This window comes from Pseudophryne corroboree, chromosome 6 (assembly GCF_028390025.1).
Source record: "Pseudophryne corroboree isolate aPseCor3 chromosome 6, aPseCor3.hap2, whole genome shotgun sequence".
Lineage (NCBI taxonomy): Eukaryota > Metazoa > Chordata > Amphibia > Anura > Myobatrachidae > Pseudophryne > Pseudophryne corroboree.
The window spans coordinates 619,545,234-619,562,867 of NC_086449.1; the positions used below are offsets into that span (position 1 = coordinate 619,545,234).

At 45.1% G+C, this 17,634-nt stretch overlaps 1 protein-coding gene across 8 annotated transcripts in view; it reads left to right on the forward strand.

Annotated features, from left to right (window-relative positions):
• Positions 1 to 17,634, forward strand: part of ABLIM3 (actin binding LIM protein family member 3) — a 313,166-nt gene that overhangs the window by 176,675 nt on the left and 118,857 nt on the right. For 7 of the 8 annotated variants that reach the window (XM_063928094.1, XM_063928089.1, XM_063928093.1 and 4 more), the window contains exon 2: positions 13,351 to 13,491. In XM_063928094.1, coding sequence (XP_063784164.1) covers positions 13,351 to 13,491 — 141 coding nt within the window. The remainder of the gene's footprint in view (positions 1 to 13,350; positions 13,492 to 17,634) is intronic. The other variant, XM_063928088.1, reaches the window with a different exon arrangement.

Genomic DNA, 17,634 nt, shown 5'->3' on the forward strand with positions numbered 1-17,634 from the left:
GTTTTGTGAACCCGGTGTTAGTGAAGTCTGTGCGGGCAACTGGAGGACTATGTGAATATTAGGCTGGTCTGTAGGAATCAGTGAGAAGAAGGAGCAATCCCTGACCGGGGATCGAACCCGGGCCTCGGCTGAGGAAGCCGTATTCTGACCACTGGATCACCAGGGACTTTGATAGCAGGATGATGAATGTATAGGTGAGACTGTACTGGATATAGTGTCACAGGAGTAGGTGCTTATGTACTCAAGGTTACTGGCAAGATAGTAAGATGGACTGGTTACTGGTGAGACTGATAACTGGGCTGGTTAGACTTGTGAGACTGGGATGCAACTGTAATGCGGGCTGGTACCGGATATAACTGGAAACGCAACTGAAAGTAGAATGATGACTGTGGCTGTAACTCTAGTATGAGGCTGAAGGACCCTGCGGCTGTGACGGTAGAACACTGCAGCTGTGCCCTTAAGTTGAGACTGTGGAATACTGTGACTGTGCCTTTAAGATGAAACACTGCAACTGTGCCTTTAAGTTGAGACTTGTGGAAATACTGGATATCAATGGTAACACAAATGTAATCCAAACTGGGTAACAAAGGAACAGAGTTTTTACAGGAACCGGAGTACAAGTGTTACCTTTAGGGAGCTCAGCTTCAAAGCTCACACAGAGCTGTGTGTGACACGAGGAACTGGCCGCGTTTCTAACTCCAGCCTTCAGACTTATACTTCCTGGTCCTTGGTGATTGGTGAGCAGTGTCAGGTGATTCAGAGAGTCTCAGGCTTGCACAGGATTGGACAGCTCTGGGTCAGGTGAACAGTCACTGTCCTGTGAGTACTCTAGACTAGGCTGTGAAGCGGAGCGAGGCCTAGCAGGCCGAGAGAACACTGAAGCCTGAACTTCTGCAAACAAACAGAGGATCCTGGCTTTTAGGCCTAAACTTCAGATTGCTGAATTCAGACTCACACCGAAGATTAATCACAGGTAGAGCTCGTTAACTATTACCTTTCAGGCAGAGAACTCAGGACTCAGGAAACTCATGATGCTGACAAGCTGTTTATCTCAGTGAGCAAAACGACACAGGATCCAGGACAGATGGCAGGGGTAAGTCACCAAATACGAGAACTACAGTCAGGATCGTGACAGTACCCCCCTCTTCAAGGGTGGACTCCGGACACCCATCTTTGGTCTTAGAGGAACTTGATGAATAACTTGTACACAAAGATTCAGAAAAGTGGGAACCAGAGGGTCCAGTAACAAAACTTAAGCTGGATTCTTCAGAAGTCTTCCTGATTATCTTCTGAACAGGTAGACCATCCATCATTGACAAAACTGGAATTTCCTTCATCTGAAAGGACTGAGGAATAAACTGTAGAAGGTGCCTTTCCTAGATTAGTGGTACGAGAGGATTGTGCTTTTGAAGCTAGCACTCCACTGAGGCTTAAAATAAATCTTGTTCTATAACGAGGACTTTTCATACAGAGACCTGTAGAGTTTTTTGGTAATTCTGGAACCTCTTCATGCATTAAAGCATAACAGGAATGAACGGGACCTCCCAGGAAAGGAGTAGCATCATAAACTGGATCAAATTCAGAGTCTGAGTCCAAATCTATTGGAAGATACCAGCCTTCTTTGGGAGTAACTACATCCGTTTTGTAAGCTGCATTAACAAGTTCAAAACACTTGGAGTGGAATCAATGGAAACATAACCAACTCTTAAATCAACAGGCTGTTGTCTTTGTACTGTTTTCCAATTCTTGGCATTCCTGAAATTCCTAATGTATTGGTTCATCAAGGCATTATCTTGCTCAGAAAGCGATGGGTCAGAAAATGAAGCATTGGCTGAATGTTCTGAAGACTGAGTGGAGGATGAAATTGGACTTAAGGAAACAGATGCCACTGAAACAACATTAGACTGAGGTACACATTCAGACATTAGGTCAATAGCCTTGGTATTTTTCTTGACTATAGATGCTACAGCAGAATTATCCCGACATCGAGGAGAAGAGGTATTAGAATTCCCCGCGGAAGCTGTGGACTCAGTGCTGGAAGACAAGGAAACAGAATCAGAGACAGACTGAAGTCTAATTTTAGAACTAGATGGTGAAAGTCCTTTACTGGGACCAACTGACAAAAGTTCTTTACTCGGACCAATGCTTGGAATCGGTTTGAGTCCAGATGAGCTTGAACAGACTGAAACTGGAGAAATCTTTGGCTGGACGAGTAGGACTGGATTGGATCCGAGGATACTTGAATTGGCTGGAGCCAAAGGAGACTGACCAGGCTGGTCCTGGAGTATTGCTGGACCGGATGGAACCAGGACGGACTGACCAGGCAGGGCCTGGAGTATTGCTGGACCGGCTGGAACCAGAGGAGATGGATTCCGGCTGGAACCGGAGTGAGTAGAATTCAAGTGTTCAGATGGTCCATCCTGGACCTGAACCATGCTGGATGCCAACATGGTGGTGGTCTCTGAAGACGGCAAACAGGAGTTAATAACTGCATCTGTAGCACAAAGTTTCCCATCTGGAAACTTGACTCTGGATACCTCCCTTGGGGCTGAAACTGTGGTGACCCCTCATGGGGTTGACAGATCAGACACTCCTTCCTGAGTAGAAAACTCATATGCCCCTACTAGAGCTTGAACATTGGATAACCCTCCTGGGGCTGCACACTCTAAACCCCCTCCTGGGGCTGGACGCTCTGAACCCCCTCCTGGGGCTGGACGCTCTGAACCCCCTCCTTGGGCTGTAGACACGGATGCCCCTCCTTGGGCTGTAGACACGGACGCCCCTCCTTGGGCTGTAGACACGGACGCCCCTCCTTGGGCTGTAGACACAGACGCCCCTCCTTGGGCTGTAGACACAGACGCCCCTCCTTGGGCTGTAGACACGGACTCCTCTGTGACTAAAAAATGGCTTGAACATTCTTCTCTGGACACCCAACTTGGGATAAGTAGCCTTCTTGACACCCCCGTCAGCAGTAGCAGGATCGGCTACTGTGGATGACTTGTAGACATGAGCGCTGTGATACTGAGGTTTGTCACCATTTCCTGGCTTGCGAAGAATGCAATCTTTAACAAAATGACCGGAATTTCCGCAGTAAAGACAGAGGTGTAGCTCCCTACGCAGCTTCAGAGAGCTTGGGCCGTGGATAGCTCTGATTAACAACTTTTCCTTGCACAGAGGAAGAGACTCTAGTAACTGGATGGGACAAAACAGGATCAACAACGTTGGTAGTATTCCTGAAGAGATCAGGCATCACAGAAAGAATACTAGACAAAAGTTCTTGTAACTGTAATAACATCTGGTAGAAAATCTGCAGTTGGTCAGGAGTCTTCGTGCAGAAAGTCAGAGAATCTCTGGAGAACGAACTCTGCTGCAGACACTGTGCCAATTGATGCTGAGTCGACTCCAAACCCTCCAAGCGTCTTGCAATATTGCTTAGGAGGTCCTGCGTCAGACAAACACTTTCGGCTGGGTCCATGGGGCCAGTTCCTACTGTCATGGCTGTGGTTTTGTGAACCCGGTGTTAGTGAAGTCTGTGCAGGCAACTGGAGGACTATGTGAATATTAGGCTGGTCTGTAGGAATCAGTGAGAAGAAGGACCAATCCCTGACCAGGGATCGAACCCGGGCCTCGGCAGAGGAAGCCATATCCTGACCACTGGATCACCAGGGACTTTGATAACAGAAGGATGATGAATGTATATGTGAGACTGTACTGGATATAGTTTCACAGGAGTAGGTGCTTATGTACTCAAGGTTACTGGCAAGATAGTAAGACGGACTGGTTACTGGTGAGACTGATAACTGGGCTGGTTACCGGTGAGACTGGGATGCAACTGTAATGCGGGCTGGTACCGGATATAACTGGAAACGCAACTGAAAGTAGAATGATGACTGTGGCTGTAACTCTAGTACGAGGCTGAAGGACCCTGCGGCTGTGACGGTAGAATACTGCAGCTGTGCCTTTAAGTTGAGACTGTGGAATACTGTGACTGTGCCTTTAAGATGAAACAATGCAACTGTGCCTTTAAGTTGAGACAGTGGAATACTGTACTGTGCCTTTAAGATGAAACACTGCAACTGTGCCTTTAAGTTGAGACTTGTGGAAATACTGGATATCAATGGTAACACAAATGTAATCCAAACTGGGTAACAAAGGAACAGAGTTTTTACAGAAACCGGGGTACAAGTGTTACCTTTAGGGAGCTCAGCTTCAAAGCTCACACAGAGCTGTGTGTGACACGAGGAACTGGCCGCGTTTCCAACTCCAGCCTTCAGACTTATACTTCCTGGTCCTGGGTGATTGGTGAGCAGTGTCAGGTGATTCAGGGAGTCTCAGGCTGGCACAGGATTGGACAGCTCTGGGTCAGGTGAACAGTCACTGTCATGTGAGTACTCTAGACTAGGCTGTGAAGTGGAGCGAGGCCTAGCAGGCCGAGAGAACACTGAAGCCTGAACTTCTGCAAACAGACAGAGGATGCTGGCTTTTAGGCCTAAACTTCAGATTGCTGAATTCAGACTCACACCGAATATTAATCACAGGTAGAGCTCGTTAACTATTACCTTCCAGGCAGAGAACTCAGGACTCAGGAAACTCATGGTGCTGACAAGCTGTTTATCTCAGTGAGCAAAACGGCACAGGATCCAGGACAAAAGGCAGGGGTAAGTCACCAAATACGAGAACTACAGTCAGGATCGTGACAATGAGCATGGCCACCTTTTAAAACGATGGGCCACTTGATAGATTTTGATCCTGGGTCCACCTCCATAAGAGATTAAATACAAAAGTCATATCTCAAGGTGTAATTTATAAAATTAAGCTTACAACATTACTTGACTATGTTTTGGGGTGAACAATTGCAACAAAACAACATTGTAAACAGTGTTATATTTCTACTAGTTGGTGGGGAAATAGGCGTGCCCAGTTATTACAGCTGTAAACTTTTATTGCACTGTAAAAAACAGAGTTCTAGCAATTATGATAAATACTATATCTGTGTTGGGGTTGGGTGACCGGCGGTTGGGATCCAGGCGGTCAGCATACCGACGCCAAGATCCCGGCCGCCAGAATGCCGGCAGGGGGGGGCGAGCGCAACGAAGCCGGGATCCTGACTGTCGTCAGTATGCTGACCACCGGGATCCCGACCGCCGGTCACCTGACTACATCCCATATATCTGTGGCGGGTGGTGAGAATTGGCAAAACGGCAGCAGCAGAGCCCACATGGCAGATGACTGGCACCATGACACAATGTAGTAAGTGTGTATGAAGCCCTCCACATCCAAAAAGATTAGTTACATTACTAACCGTGATTCCCTATTGTTGGCACAACTGCCAACATGATGGCCCCCCCTTTTCGCAAATCCCCTTTGTACATCATTATTTATGAGGGATGATCTGTTAACAAATTAATACTTGTAATGTAAAAAGGCATACTGTTATTTTCCATTATAATATAACTACTAAGTACTGCATGTTTCAATCTATAGCTGGCATTGCATGTTACCTTTATAGAACAACAGATTACAGATACCAGTAAAATAAATAGATGCGGAGGCAAACACAGGTCTTCTGTCAGTGGGCAGACTGTGATTGGTTATTAAAGAGTATTGCTGACATGTAATAGTCGTGATGTGATACTGAGAGCCGCCATGAGTATCTGCAGAGCGTTCACCAAAGCTTGCTAAATAATTACCTAACATTCTGTGTGGTCCTGTCGTTACTGCAGCAGGTTTAGTGTTGCAGAACATTTGTAGTATTAAGATATGGGGCCTTATTCAGATTTCTTAGCAAAGCACAAAAGTTAGGAATTGGGCAAAACCATACTACAGGTGGGGCGGTGTAACATGTGCAGAGAGTTAGGTTTGGGTGGGGTGTATTCAAGCTGAAATCTAAATTGCAGTGTAAAAATTAAGCAGCCAGTATTTACCCTGCACAGAAACAATATAACCCACCCAAATCTAACTCTCTCTGCACATGTTACATCTGTCCCACCTGCAGTGGAGAAAAGAGTCTGGAATGTGTCTGATAACAGCATGTACAAGGATCTACAGCTCTGCTGCTGTGTCCATATGTGAGGAAAGAAAGGAAAGCAGAAATTGGTTTTAAGAAAAGGCACTAATTATTATAATAAAACTTTTAAGGAGGGGTATTTATCAAAGCTTGGAGAGAGATAAAATTGTGAGAGATAAAGTACCAGCCAATCCGCTTCTGTCTTTTTTCAAACACAGGCTCAGATTTATCAAGCTTTGGAGAGAGATAAAGTGTACGGAGATAAATTATTAGCCAATCAGCTACTGATTGCCATGTTACAGGCTGTGTTTGAAAAATGACAATTAGGAGCTGATTGGTTTCGTACTTTATCACTGTGCAATTCATTACTCTCCAAGGCTTGATAAATCTGGGTAACAGTCTGTAAAATGTAAGGCAGAAGCTGATTGTCTGGTACTTTATCTCTCCCAATTTTATCTCTCTGAGCTTTGATAACCCCCCCCCCCCCCCCCTCATGACTCAATGTTTCATTTGCAGCCAGCACCTGAAAATAAAGTTTCTTTATCGCCAAAATTAGCTTCAATAATGAATCTTTAATCTCTCAGATCTGCCATTGGCAAGTCACTGGAATGCCAGCACATGTGCAAGCAAGCTGGAACCACTCGGGGGGCACCACCTTCTATTTTGGCTTCGGGCGCCTTGCATGAACTTACGCCCCTGGGCATGTTAGATGAAAAAGATACCACTCTAACAAATTTTTTCCCATAGAAAAATCATTGAGTGGAGGGCACGCGCTTTTTTTGTTCGAATTTGAGTTGACTAGTTTTATTTATCACTTCCATAACGTTCGTGGAAAAGCAATTTCAAGCATACTATTCAGATTTGGTAATTGAAGTGGGTACTCCTGCACACCCTATCAACAGATGGGCAACGATGTGGCCACCTGATTCAACGGACTGGGTTCACCAGTCCTACCTATGGTAGAGTCAGATCCCAGTCACTCCTTAGAAAGAGAAAGTGCATTCCTACATTCGCCACCACGTCTCCTCCTCTTTGGACCTCCTTCTTTTGTGAGTAACTATTAAGCCTGCACTGTCTGGGCGGGTGGTCTTCAGTTGCCGAATGTCGGGATCCGCTGTCGATATGCCGGCGGTCGGGCTCCCGGCGCCGGTATGCTGGTCGCCGGGAGCCCGGCCGCCGGCATACTGTACTACACCCTGGACGGGTGGTCTTTTTAGGTTGCCGGATGTCGGGATCCTGGCGCACAGTATACCGGCGCCGGAATCCCGACACCCGGCATACCGACAGGTATTCTCCCTCGTGGGGGTCCACGACCCCACCGCGTGGCGAGCGCAGCGAGCCCGCAAGGGGCTCATTTGCGCTCGCCACGCTGTCGGTATGCCGGCGGTCGTGCTCCCGGCGCCGGTATGCTGGTCGCCGGGAGCCCGGCCACCGGCATACCGTACTACACCCGTCTGGGCCATGCAGTAACATACAGCCTACATGCGACAATGGCTATTCATCAGACTAACCCAGACTTATACCCCCAATACTACGTTGCTTATCTGTATCACACCCACATTGCGTGCCCTACTTACACAATCCAGCATGTTCTGAGACCTAAACACTTGTGTGATATAACTAAATTTTTTTAGATGGAGATTACTACACACCTCTGTGACCTAAGTAGGCAAATATGCTATGTTAGCGGCCGCAAGTTGACAAAGAGAATGTACACTGGCAGTCTGTGGCCACCACCTTTCATTTAATTGCCCCGTAAGAATATTAGCATATCAGGCTGGAGGTGTAGAAGTAGAAGCTGTCAATCACAACCAGTAGATATGCTCTGCTAGTCTAACTGGCTAATACTAATGCTGAGGGTCTATTCCAGTGTTTTTCAACCACTGTTCCGTAGCACACTAGTGTGCCCTGAGCAGTCTCCAGGTGTGCCGCTATAGAAGCAGAGCCAGGCCCGTCAGTGTTTTGCAGCTACTGAGGCCCTGGAACGATCAATACTGGTGGGTTTAGTGGTTGCAGAGCTAGTTCTAATTTTGGGCACGTGCAGTGTTGGGCTCTTCTGGCTTTCTTGTGTGGCTCAGGCACTGGCGTTTCTATAATGGGTGCACTGTGTGCGGTGCACATGGGCCCCCACCGCACACGCAGCACCCATTTTTAAATTCCCCCCTTCCCCCCAGAGTCCAGCACTGGCATCCGCAGTGCATGCACAGTAGACAAATCTCAGGGAAAATGGCCTACGCACATGCGTAGTAGAGTATGAGCCCTCTAGAACTCACTCCCAGCGCTGCCGGCAGAGAGGAGGGGGCCCGAACGGAGGATGCTGAACACGGGCCTCCTCCTCTCTTACAGTGCCCCTGGGCTCAGGTGTTACCTATGAAGAAGCTGCGACATGACATCCTAGGACACGCAACTGCACCATGCACCACCATTATATTTGAATGTGCCTTGGCAATATTTAAATCTTGTACGGTGTGCCGCGAGTTGTAAAAGGTTGAAAATCTCTGGTCTATTCGTTTGGAGACACACACTGACGAATCATGTACATCCGCAATATTTTTCTAATATGTATTCAAACGTAATTAGCAGCTTGTTTGTAAGATCTTATTGTTACCACAGCAGAGCACATACATCAAAGCTCCATCTCTACCCCTTTAGGTTCCTTCCCATCAGGGATATTTCTATTGCTTGTTTACATTAGTGGATTATATGCAATAATGAGCTTGTCTTGATCCTTTCTACGTTTTGTCTGAGCACACGGTGGACTGTTGGGTAAATTAGTTAGGAGACAAATGAAAACATATGTGAGGTTGATAGATTTAAAACATATACAAATCTTTTTTTTGTCTCCTTCCTTTATGATTGAGAGAACTTGTAGTAATTTAATATGCTAAGCTGTTGTCTATGGCTTCAAGCCAGTTTTCATCTCTATCGCAGTCCCTGTCTCCCCTTTTCCTGCACTCATCATTTTTCTCTGTGTCTTCTGGGAGTCTGGTGACGGTTGCTATGGACAACCCATAATTTCATAGCAACAAAAGGTCTGTAAATATAATGGGATCATTTGCAGTCCTTTTGTTTTATCTTTGCAAAAGGTAAAATGCTGCACCAGGAAAATATTATTAAAGTTTAAAAATCAGTATTTCTAGAACTGTACACAGACGCAGTGCTTTTTTTTTCCATTAGAATTTAACCCTATGTTATGATATTTGCACTGCTCACTGTATTTTTATTAATCATTTTAAAAACTACAGTAAATGACACATGCATTTATAATGACAAACATATTACATTTTTGTCTGCGCCTTGCAAACATGGATTCAATTTTTATTGCAGGCAAAATAATATGTGGGTGATATATTTCAGTGTAAGCAATCGCATGCAATTTAAAGTATAAAAAAACCAAAAACAAAATCATACTTTAAAGTTATCTACAAGAAGTAAATAACACTTATGTGCAGTTAATGTTGACTTACTTCCAAGAGTCAGCTGTGTGCATTACACTAGTGTCTTTACAATGGTTTGTGTACTACTCCAAATGTTGTGGGGCTTTGCCACTGGGACCCTTTTGTCTCCCGGGGGCCAGAGTCAGATATACCACCTGTACCCCCTTGATGGCAGCCCTGGTCGCAACACTAGCTACATGCACATGACACGTCTGCGGCGCGCTTATCCTACATGGAGCATTCCTTTGCTGCCCATTTGCCACCCAGAAACGCTCATTTACCTGTCAGTAAAATTGTACTGAAATGCATTCATCTCATAAATACTCTAAATTGCCTATTTAGAAGGATATGTTTGTGCAGTTTGTGAAGCGGACACATTTGGAATTATAAGCCTAATCCACGTTTGTACACAATGCCGATGTTCATGCAACAGAGCGATTATCAGCAGACTGCGCGTGCCAAGGTGCAGTTGGGATCGAGCTCGCACTGAGATTTTTATCGCAGAAAGATTGACAGGAAGGGACTGTTTGCGGGAGGTAATGGGGAATTCCCATTTTCAGGGCATGTATCTGCCTTCAGCTGCAACCATGGCGCCAGCATCGCAACTGTGCGGCTCTGCTGCGTAGCCATAGGGCAACCCTAGCAGTTGATGTCACTATTATTGCGTATGGGCTGTGTATGTGTATGCAGTTGTGAATACGTTGGCGATGGCTCCGGTGGGCGTCTGTCTTCTTTTCTAGGTGACAGCTTCACTTGCAGAAATTTACAATTCTGTAGCCTAAAAATTGTTGGCTGCATAGTCAAGTACGTACAAACATGATTAAGTCCCCGTGTACATGGCTGGAATAAGGAAAGGGCGACAGGGGCGGCCGTGCCGGGGCCCCACACATTAGGGGCCCCCACACACTGCGTTTTGAATTGTAGGATTCAGAGTCTTTCTCCGGCAGCTCAGCTGTTTAGTAACAGCGACCGCAGAGTAGTTATTGCACAGTCAGTCTTGAGGGATAGAGATGGGAAATCCTGTGAGACAGTGACTGACTGTAAGCCTCCGGCGTCTGGTGTTCAAGGGGCGCTGCTCTGTGAGTACTCCTGCTCCGTGAGTGAGTACTCCTTTCTTGTGTGTGTGTGTGTATCTGTCGGTGTCACGGGGGTGTATGAGTGCTTTGCTTGTGATGTTACTAAGAGGGGCCCTGTGACAGGACGGTCCCGTACGAAAGCACTCGCCTTAATGCAGCCCTGCCCGTGTGCCATCAGGCCACTTGTATACAAGCCTTCAAGCCTTCAAAGATAAACATTCACTGATCTTACTGTATACTAGCCACAATAAAGGCTCTAGTAGTCACCTTAGATGCCCATTATCTGTATGACAGCACTGTACCTTATAAGTCATCAACAAGCAAGCTCCTTTATACTGTAGTTGGCTATTTTGTGATCATTTGTAAAGTACCAGATTTGAATTAATCTTATAATCTACAGCTGAATACATTATTGCATATATCAATCTGCAGATTGATTGTAGATAATCATTTTCCAGGGGAAAATCCATGTGAAAACAGGTAAATGTCTTTAATGTATCATAGGCCTTGGTATTGGCATAAACATATTCCTACTATGTAGTAATGGAAGTCATTATGTAATATAGCTTCAAATCATCTTAGAATGTTATTGTAAGAATCCGATAGTGAGGTTTTTCTTAGAGAAGTTTTCTGGCATTCCTAGACAAGCTCTGTCAGGTTGTGATCAGGATTGGAAAGCGTGAAAGAATAATCTGTGTAACCTTTATCATCTGGTATCATTGCCCCTGAAGGTAATAGCAGGTCATGACAGCGTATCTATGGTGGAGTCTTCAGAGCAAGTCTATGCAGTGTCTAAAAAGGTTATCTTGGATGTCAACCAATGTGATCATGTGCATGAATAGGCTGCTTTCACCAAGCACATGTGCTGGGATCTGAAATTAAACCCCAGCCCTCTTAGTGAAGTACATTTGGCTCTCACCACTACACCAATCTATACAGTGGAATGTAGAGTTGGACTCAGATTATTTTGTCATCTGATCACGAAACAAACTACTGTAGCTAGCATTATGCAATGACTTTCAGACTCTTAAATCAACAGGTGTTTACTGTACATTGGATAGTGCAAGTTTTTTTTCTATTTATTACTTTGTCAGGTCATTCATTTTAATATGTTATTTTAAAAAAAATTGGGTGGGAAGCCTCAGTAGCTGCGAGGAAATATCCACGTTAAATGCGCCCTCTGCTGCTTCCCGCAGTAACCCATAGATTCCAGACACGTAACCCTGAATCTATGGGTTAATGTGCACTAGCTATGGGCTTGCTGCGCGGGGGAAACTGTCTAATAATTAAATAACTCAGGGCGTTAAACCTGGAGCTTTACCCATGCTGTAAACACTGTGGCTGATCTGCCCCAATGTCACACAAAAGTGTATAGAAGTTTTATTTAGATCAAGGCGGTCAGCGTATCGGAGTGTGCGGACTCAAATGTAGGCTGCGCAGTGGGCATGGTGGTGTCATTGTGGCTCTGCCACACTCTATACAGTGCTGAGAAAAAAATGCATTGCAAAGCAGGAGGCAGGGCTATGATGACGCAATCCAGGCCCCTCGGACTGCCCTCTTGTGTGCCTAGTAAGTTGGCAACCGCAGGGATGGGGTAGGGGGGGGGGGGGGGGAGTTATGCGAGCTGCAGGATGGGGATGCACGAGACTTGCCCACCTTTCCGGGGTGCGTTCCGGGAAAGTATGCCAGTATAATTCAGATATAATTATTCATCATCAGTAAAACGATGTAATGGCTCTATGTACTAACATACTTAAAGCACAAGGACAAATATGTTAGTATGCATGCATTCTCCTGTTTCCTCCACTATCAGAGGTCCACGTGTATTGGACAAGAGAAAAGAGTTAAAATAAAAAAATATATTCTATATGCCGTCTATTCATTTATTGTGCTTGACATTAACTATACACTTGAAGCTAGCTTATCAACTAAACTAAAGACACGGACACAACTGCGTTGGATTAAATGGTAATTGAATTTATTAATTGGAATGACCTCACTAGTAGTGGGTGGCCAAGAAGACGCTACCACCAACCAGCTCTAGTCACAGATCTTACAAAATGGCGGCGACTAAACGCCCCAACTGTCATGGGTGCAACTGAAACGCCCCATCTATATATATCAGCATTACCTGTGTTGTGAAGGTCTCACCACCCCCTCCTATAGCAGAGTGAGGACGCTCCTCAAGGAAGCGCCCATCGCCCCCCCACAAGGGCAGGACACACTCGCCGTCCTTCAAAAGGGGTAAGTGCCCTACAACACCACTCATGCTACAAGTGACCGCTGGCCAGTAGCGCCTTCCCGCCCACTAAGTCTGAAAGAAAGATAATAGTAAGCCAGATTGAAGAGAGCCAAATTAGAGAGCCAGTAGGGCGGGTGGTTGGGCTTCCAACCGACAAGAGGAAGCAGATCTGGAAGTTTCTACCCTTCATGCACTAAACCACCACCCCTACACTCACCGATAGGCTGGCCCTAACCAATTGCAAATCACTCAAAACTCTGATCTGCTTAGCAACAAAGGCCATCTTCAACCAATCACAAAAATGTAAGCCTCTTATATAGATTTTGCGCCTAGCCAGGCACTCTCCTTATCTCAATTCACAAGAAACTAGTGTAGTCACTGAGGCACTTCCTTACAAATCACCAATCACTAATCACTGATTTCAATAAACTGATATGCTGCACTTTGGGAATTTTGCCTCCACCATCTGTAAACATAATGAGGCTTGTGGCTCACGTGCACACACATTAAATTCTCTATTAAGACACTGTATTTGCTTATTATTTTTATATGTAATAATTCTGTCCACACTTTGTGTTTTATTTCCAGCAGTACCCTATCAACACAATTCCTACAGTACATCAGGGAGTTCCGGTCCTATCCAATGTTATCGCTGCGGGGAGATATGTAAAGGAGAAGTTGTGAGAGTCCAAACCAACCACTTCCACATCCGTTGTTTTACTTGTCAAGGTACCGCTCAAATAGCTGTGTGTCAATTAAAGAGAATCTGTGAAAGCTAATTGATGTCTTGCTTTTTATCACAGTTTATTGCTTTTCTTGAGTGTTCAATTTGAAAGTGATATTTAATTGGGGCCAAAAACTCAATGCTGTCCTGAAATCCAAATATCAAAAAAGTCAATATATAATTCTTTCATAGGCTCCGTTCACTATATATAGTTGTCATGACAGCTGCATTCAGTACAGAATTCTTGGTTATTCACCACCCTATAGGCTTTTGGTATATTCAGCAGGTGCTGTTAACAGAGGAAATATAATCTAATCGATCAAGTGGGTTTATTACCCAAGAGGCTAAAAAGATAACATTGCTTCTATAAAGTATAAATTATGGTACTATTTCATGGAAAGCAGTAATATATTATCATATCACAAATAGTAGCTCATGGCAGTGCCATAACTAGATATTTTAGCGCTGTGTGCAAGAAACAGCATTGGCGCCGCACCCCCTCCCAATATAAAAAACAGGGCAAGTGCGCGCTTTAGGTGCGCACCAAAGATATAGACGCATGACTTCATTAAGAAGGGGCACGGCCACAGAGCTCCCTTTTACACATTACATCAGGCAGAGCTCCCTTTTACACATTACGGCAGGCAGAGCTCTCTTTTACACAGTACGGCAGGCAGAGCTCCCTTTTACACAGTACGGCAGGCAGAGCCCCCTTTTACACAGTACGGCAGGCAGAGCCCCCTTTTACACAGTACGGCAGGCAGAGCCCCCTTTTACACAGTACGGCAGGTAGAGCCCCCTTTTACACAGTACGTAAGGTAGATTCCCCCTTTTACACATTAGGCAGGTAGAGCTCCCTTTTACACATTACGGCAGGCAGGGTCCCCCTTTTACATATTACGGCAGGCAGAGTCCCCTTTTTACACATTACGGTATGCAGAGTCCCCCTTTTACACATTACTGCAGGCAGAGTCCCCTTTTTACACATTACAGCAGCATAGTCCCCTTTTTTACACATTATGGCAGGCAGAGTTCCCCCTCTTTTTACACATTATGGCAGCAGAGACCCCCTTTTTTACACAATTAGGCAGGGTCCCCCTTTTTTTACACATTAGGCAGGCAGAGTCCCCCTTTTTATACACATTACAGCAACAGAGCCCCCTTTTTTGCACATTAGGCAGGCAGATTCCCCCTTTTTTTACACATTACAGCAACAGAGTCCCCCTTTTTTACACATTACAGCAACAGAGCCCCCCTTTTTTTACACATTACAGCAGCAGAGTCCCCCTTTTTACACATTAGGCAGGCAGAGTCCCCGTTTTACACATTATGCAGCAGAGACGCCCTTTATTACACATTAGGCAGGCAGAGTCCCCCTTTTTACACAGTAAGCCAGGCAGTCCCCCTTTTTTACACATTATGGCAGGCAGCTCCCCTTTTTTACACACTATGGCAAGCAGGCCCCCTTTTTTTTTTACACATTATGGCAGGCAGGGAGGTTATACTCACCTGTGACGAGCCGGCATGCCTTTCCTCTCCTCTTCCCGCTATACGCTGCACTCTTCGAAGCACAGGGCATTGTGGGTGGGCTGGGAGCGGACTGGGAGAGATGTAATCTCTCCCAGCACACGGGGAGGGAGCGAAGGGGGAGCTGCAGCGCTGCCCGGCTACCTATGTGAGAGGTAGCCAGGCAATGCAGCTGGGCGCCGGGCGGTGACGGTGGGAAGCGGGCTGGACCCCACAGTGCGGCGGCAACGGAGCGGCCAGGCGGGTGTTGCCGGTGGTCCTGCGCTGTGTGCCAGGCTCCACTGGCACACAACCTAGTTACGGCCCTGGCTCATGGTATTTCTAGCAACTCATATCAATAGTTTAACCATCTTCATCAGGTATAACACAACAAAATAAAGTAAGTTATCAAAGCTTGAAAGTGATAAAGTCCCATCCTACCAGCTCCTGTCATTTTTCAAGCACAGCCTGTAAAATGACAGGAGCTGATTGGTTGGTTCTTTAACTCTCTCCAAGGTTTGTTACATATCAACACTCTCCCATAATGTATTCAATGTATAACACAAAGATACTGAATTTGAATAAGGCTGGGTACACACTGCATGATGTTGGGACGATTTCCCATACTGAAACGACAAATTGTCTACATCGTGCAGTGTGTACACAGGATTGCGCACTGCCGCAGATCACATGCAACATCCAGAATTGCTGTCATGTTACGTGTAAGGCTGGGTACACACTGGACGATATAATGACCGACGGAACAATCTCTTCATTAATCTGCACTAGGTCGTATGCGATATATATTCCGGGTAGGGTACGAAAAGCTGTGGATCTTTTGCCACTGGGGGAGGCTATTTCTGATGGTGGGTGGGAAGTAAATTTGGATATGGGGCGGGAATGGGTGTGTGTGTAAAACAGCAGCCTATGACATGGTTGAATGGGAAGGGGGGGTTGTAAAACACCCCCTAGGTATTTTTCTTTTAAATAACATTTTCATATTTTATTAAAAATACTTTTTAAAACTTTTTTTAAGTAAAAAAAAAAATTTTTTTTGTAGTTTTCCGGAACAAAAATCATCAGTTGTGTGAAAAAAAAAAAAAAATTGTGAATAATAAATTGCGAAATCTCCAGTGTTTTGCACCCGATACAGTAGCGGCACTAATTGAATTCCCTCTAAGCCAATCTTTCATTTCTAGGGTACTAGAACCAGTTGTATGAATTTATGAATTGTTATGTGGCTCTTGTGCAATCAGATGTAACATCAGTAATAATAGTATTTAAACGGTGGGGGAGGGGGGGGGGGTACAATTCTCTCCAATGTGCACAGCTGAAATGTTTCGTCACGCACATTCCTGAGAGTTTCGGTAGCCCAATATTACTAATTTTACTTTGTGTTGGTGTCTGTAAGTGCCTTGTCCTGTTCACCCCCACACCCCCCCCCCCCCCTTCCCAATAATTGAATTTCCTCCACACAATATTGCAAACATCAATCTTTATAGCGCATCAGATTATCAATGTTGGGGAAAGAAGTACACTATAAAATGAAATAATGAAATATGCCCTGGAAGATACACAATGACTTTGCACTTACGATACACTTTGTGTACTGCAATGACTTTCAGAGGTCACAGCAGACAGCCAACATCGCGCTTAGTGGCTACAGTGTATCTAATGAATGTCTACAATGCACCTTTATTACATTATGCAATGTCATCTATTACAGGAAGGAGGCTCGCACAGCTCCTGAATCCAGACAAGCCCTAATGCCATTCAGAAATCTGATCTGCATGGCTTACTTCTGCTACTAGTAAGCTTTTAGGACCAGGGAGCTGATCTTAGTTCCTGTGGAGATGGTGCTAGTAGTAAAGGTTTATATTGCGGTGACTGCTAAAGGTTTTTTATTTACACTTACATGGAAATTATAAGAATTCTTTATGTCATTACTTGTGTGTGGTTTTGTCAGGTAGTTAGTACTGCAGAAATATGCCAGATGTGTTGTTACCTCTACGAGATCTCTGTCTGCTTTGTGTTATACTTTGGTCTGGACACTGGCATTTGTTACATTGTCACTTACAGTAGTTTATGATCACATAAATAAATGGATGTGAATGAAATGTGCACTATTAGCAGTGAGGAAGATAGACAAGAACTCTAAATGGGACATTCAATGCTGAAGATTAATATTCTAAGTATAAGGCCCTTGAGTATCAAACACAGAACATAAATCGTAAAAGTTGCACAAGCCAGTACTTCAAATCTACATGTATCACAAAGGCTGTATAAGCCAAAGTAAATCACAAATCATAACTACTACTAGGACCAATTTCACCGTTACATCAATCAAGAAGGCTCCATGAGCCAGAGAACAATGTGAGTTATTCATGCTTACTTACCTGGAGCGTCCACAAGGCTCCCGTACCTCGGGATGGCTATCCCAGGTGCCCGGAAGAACAGATAAATCTCCTGAAGCTTCCAGACGGCTTGATGATGCCATTCTCACTGAATCACATAATCATCCTCCCCATACGCACTTTACAAAGCTGGTAATATAGGGGACAGGGCCATGGTAATGCAGTCATGTCTCTGTGTACTTCCCACTAGGCCACACTATGTATCCCGCATCACCAACAGGACAGCCA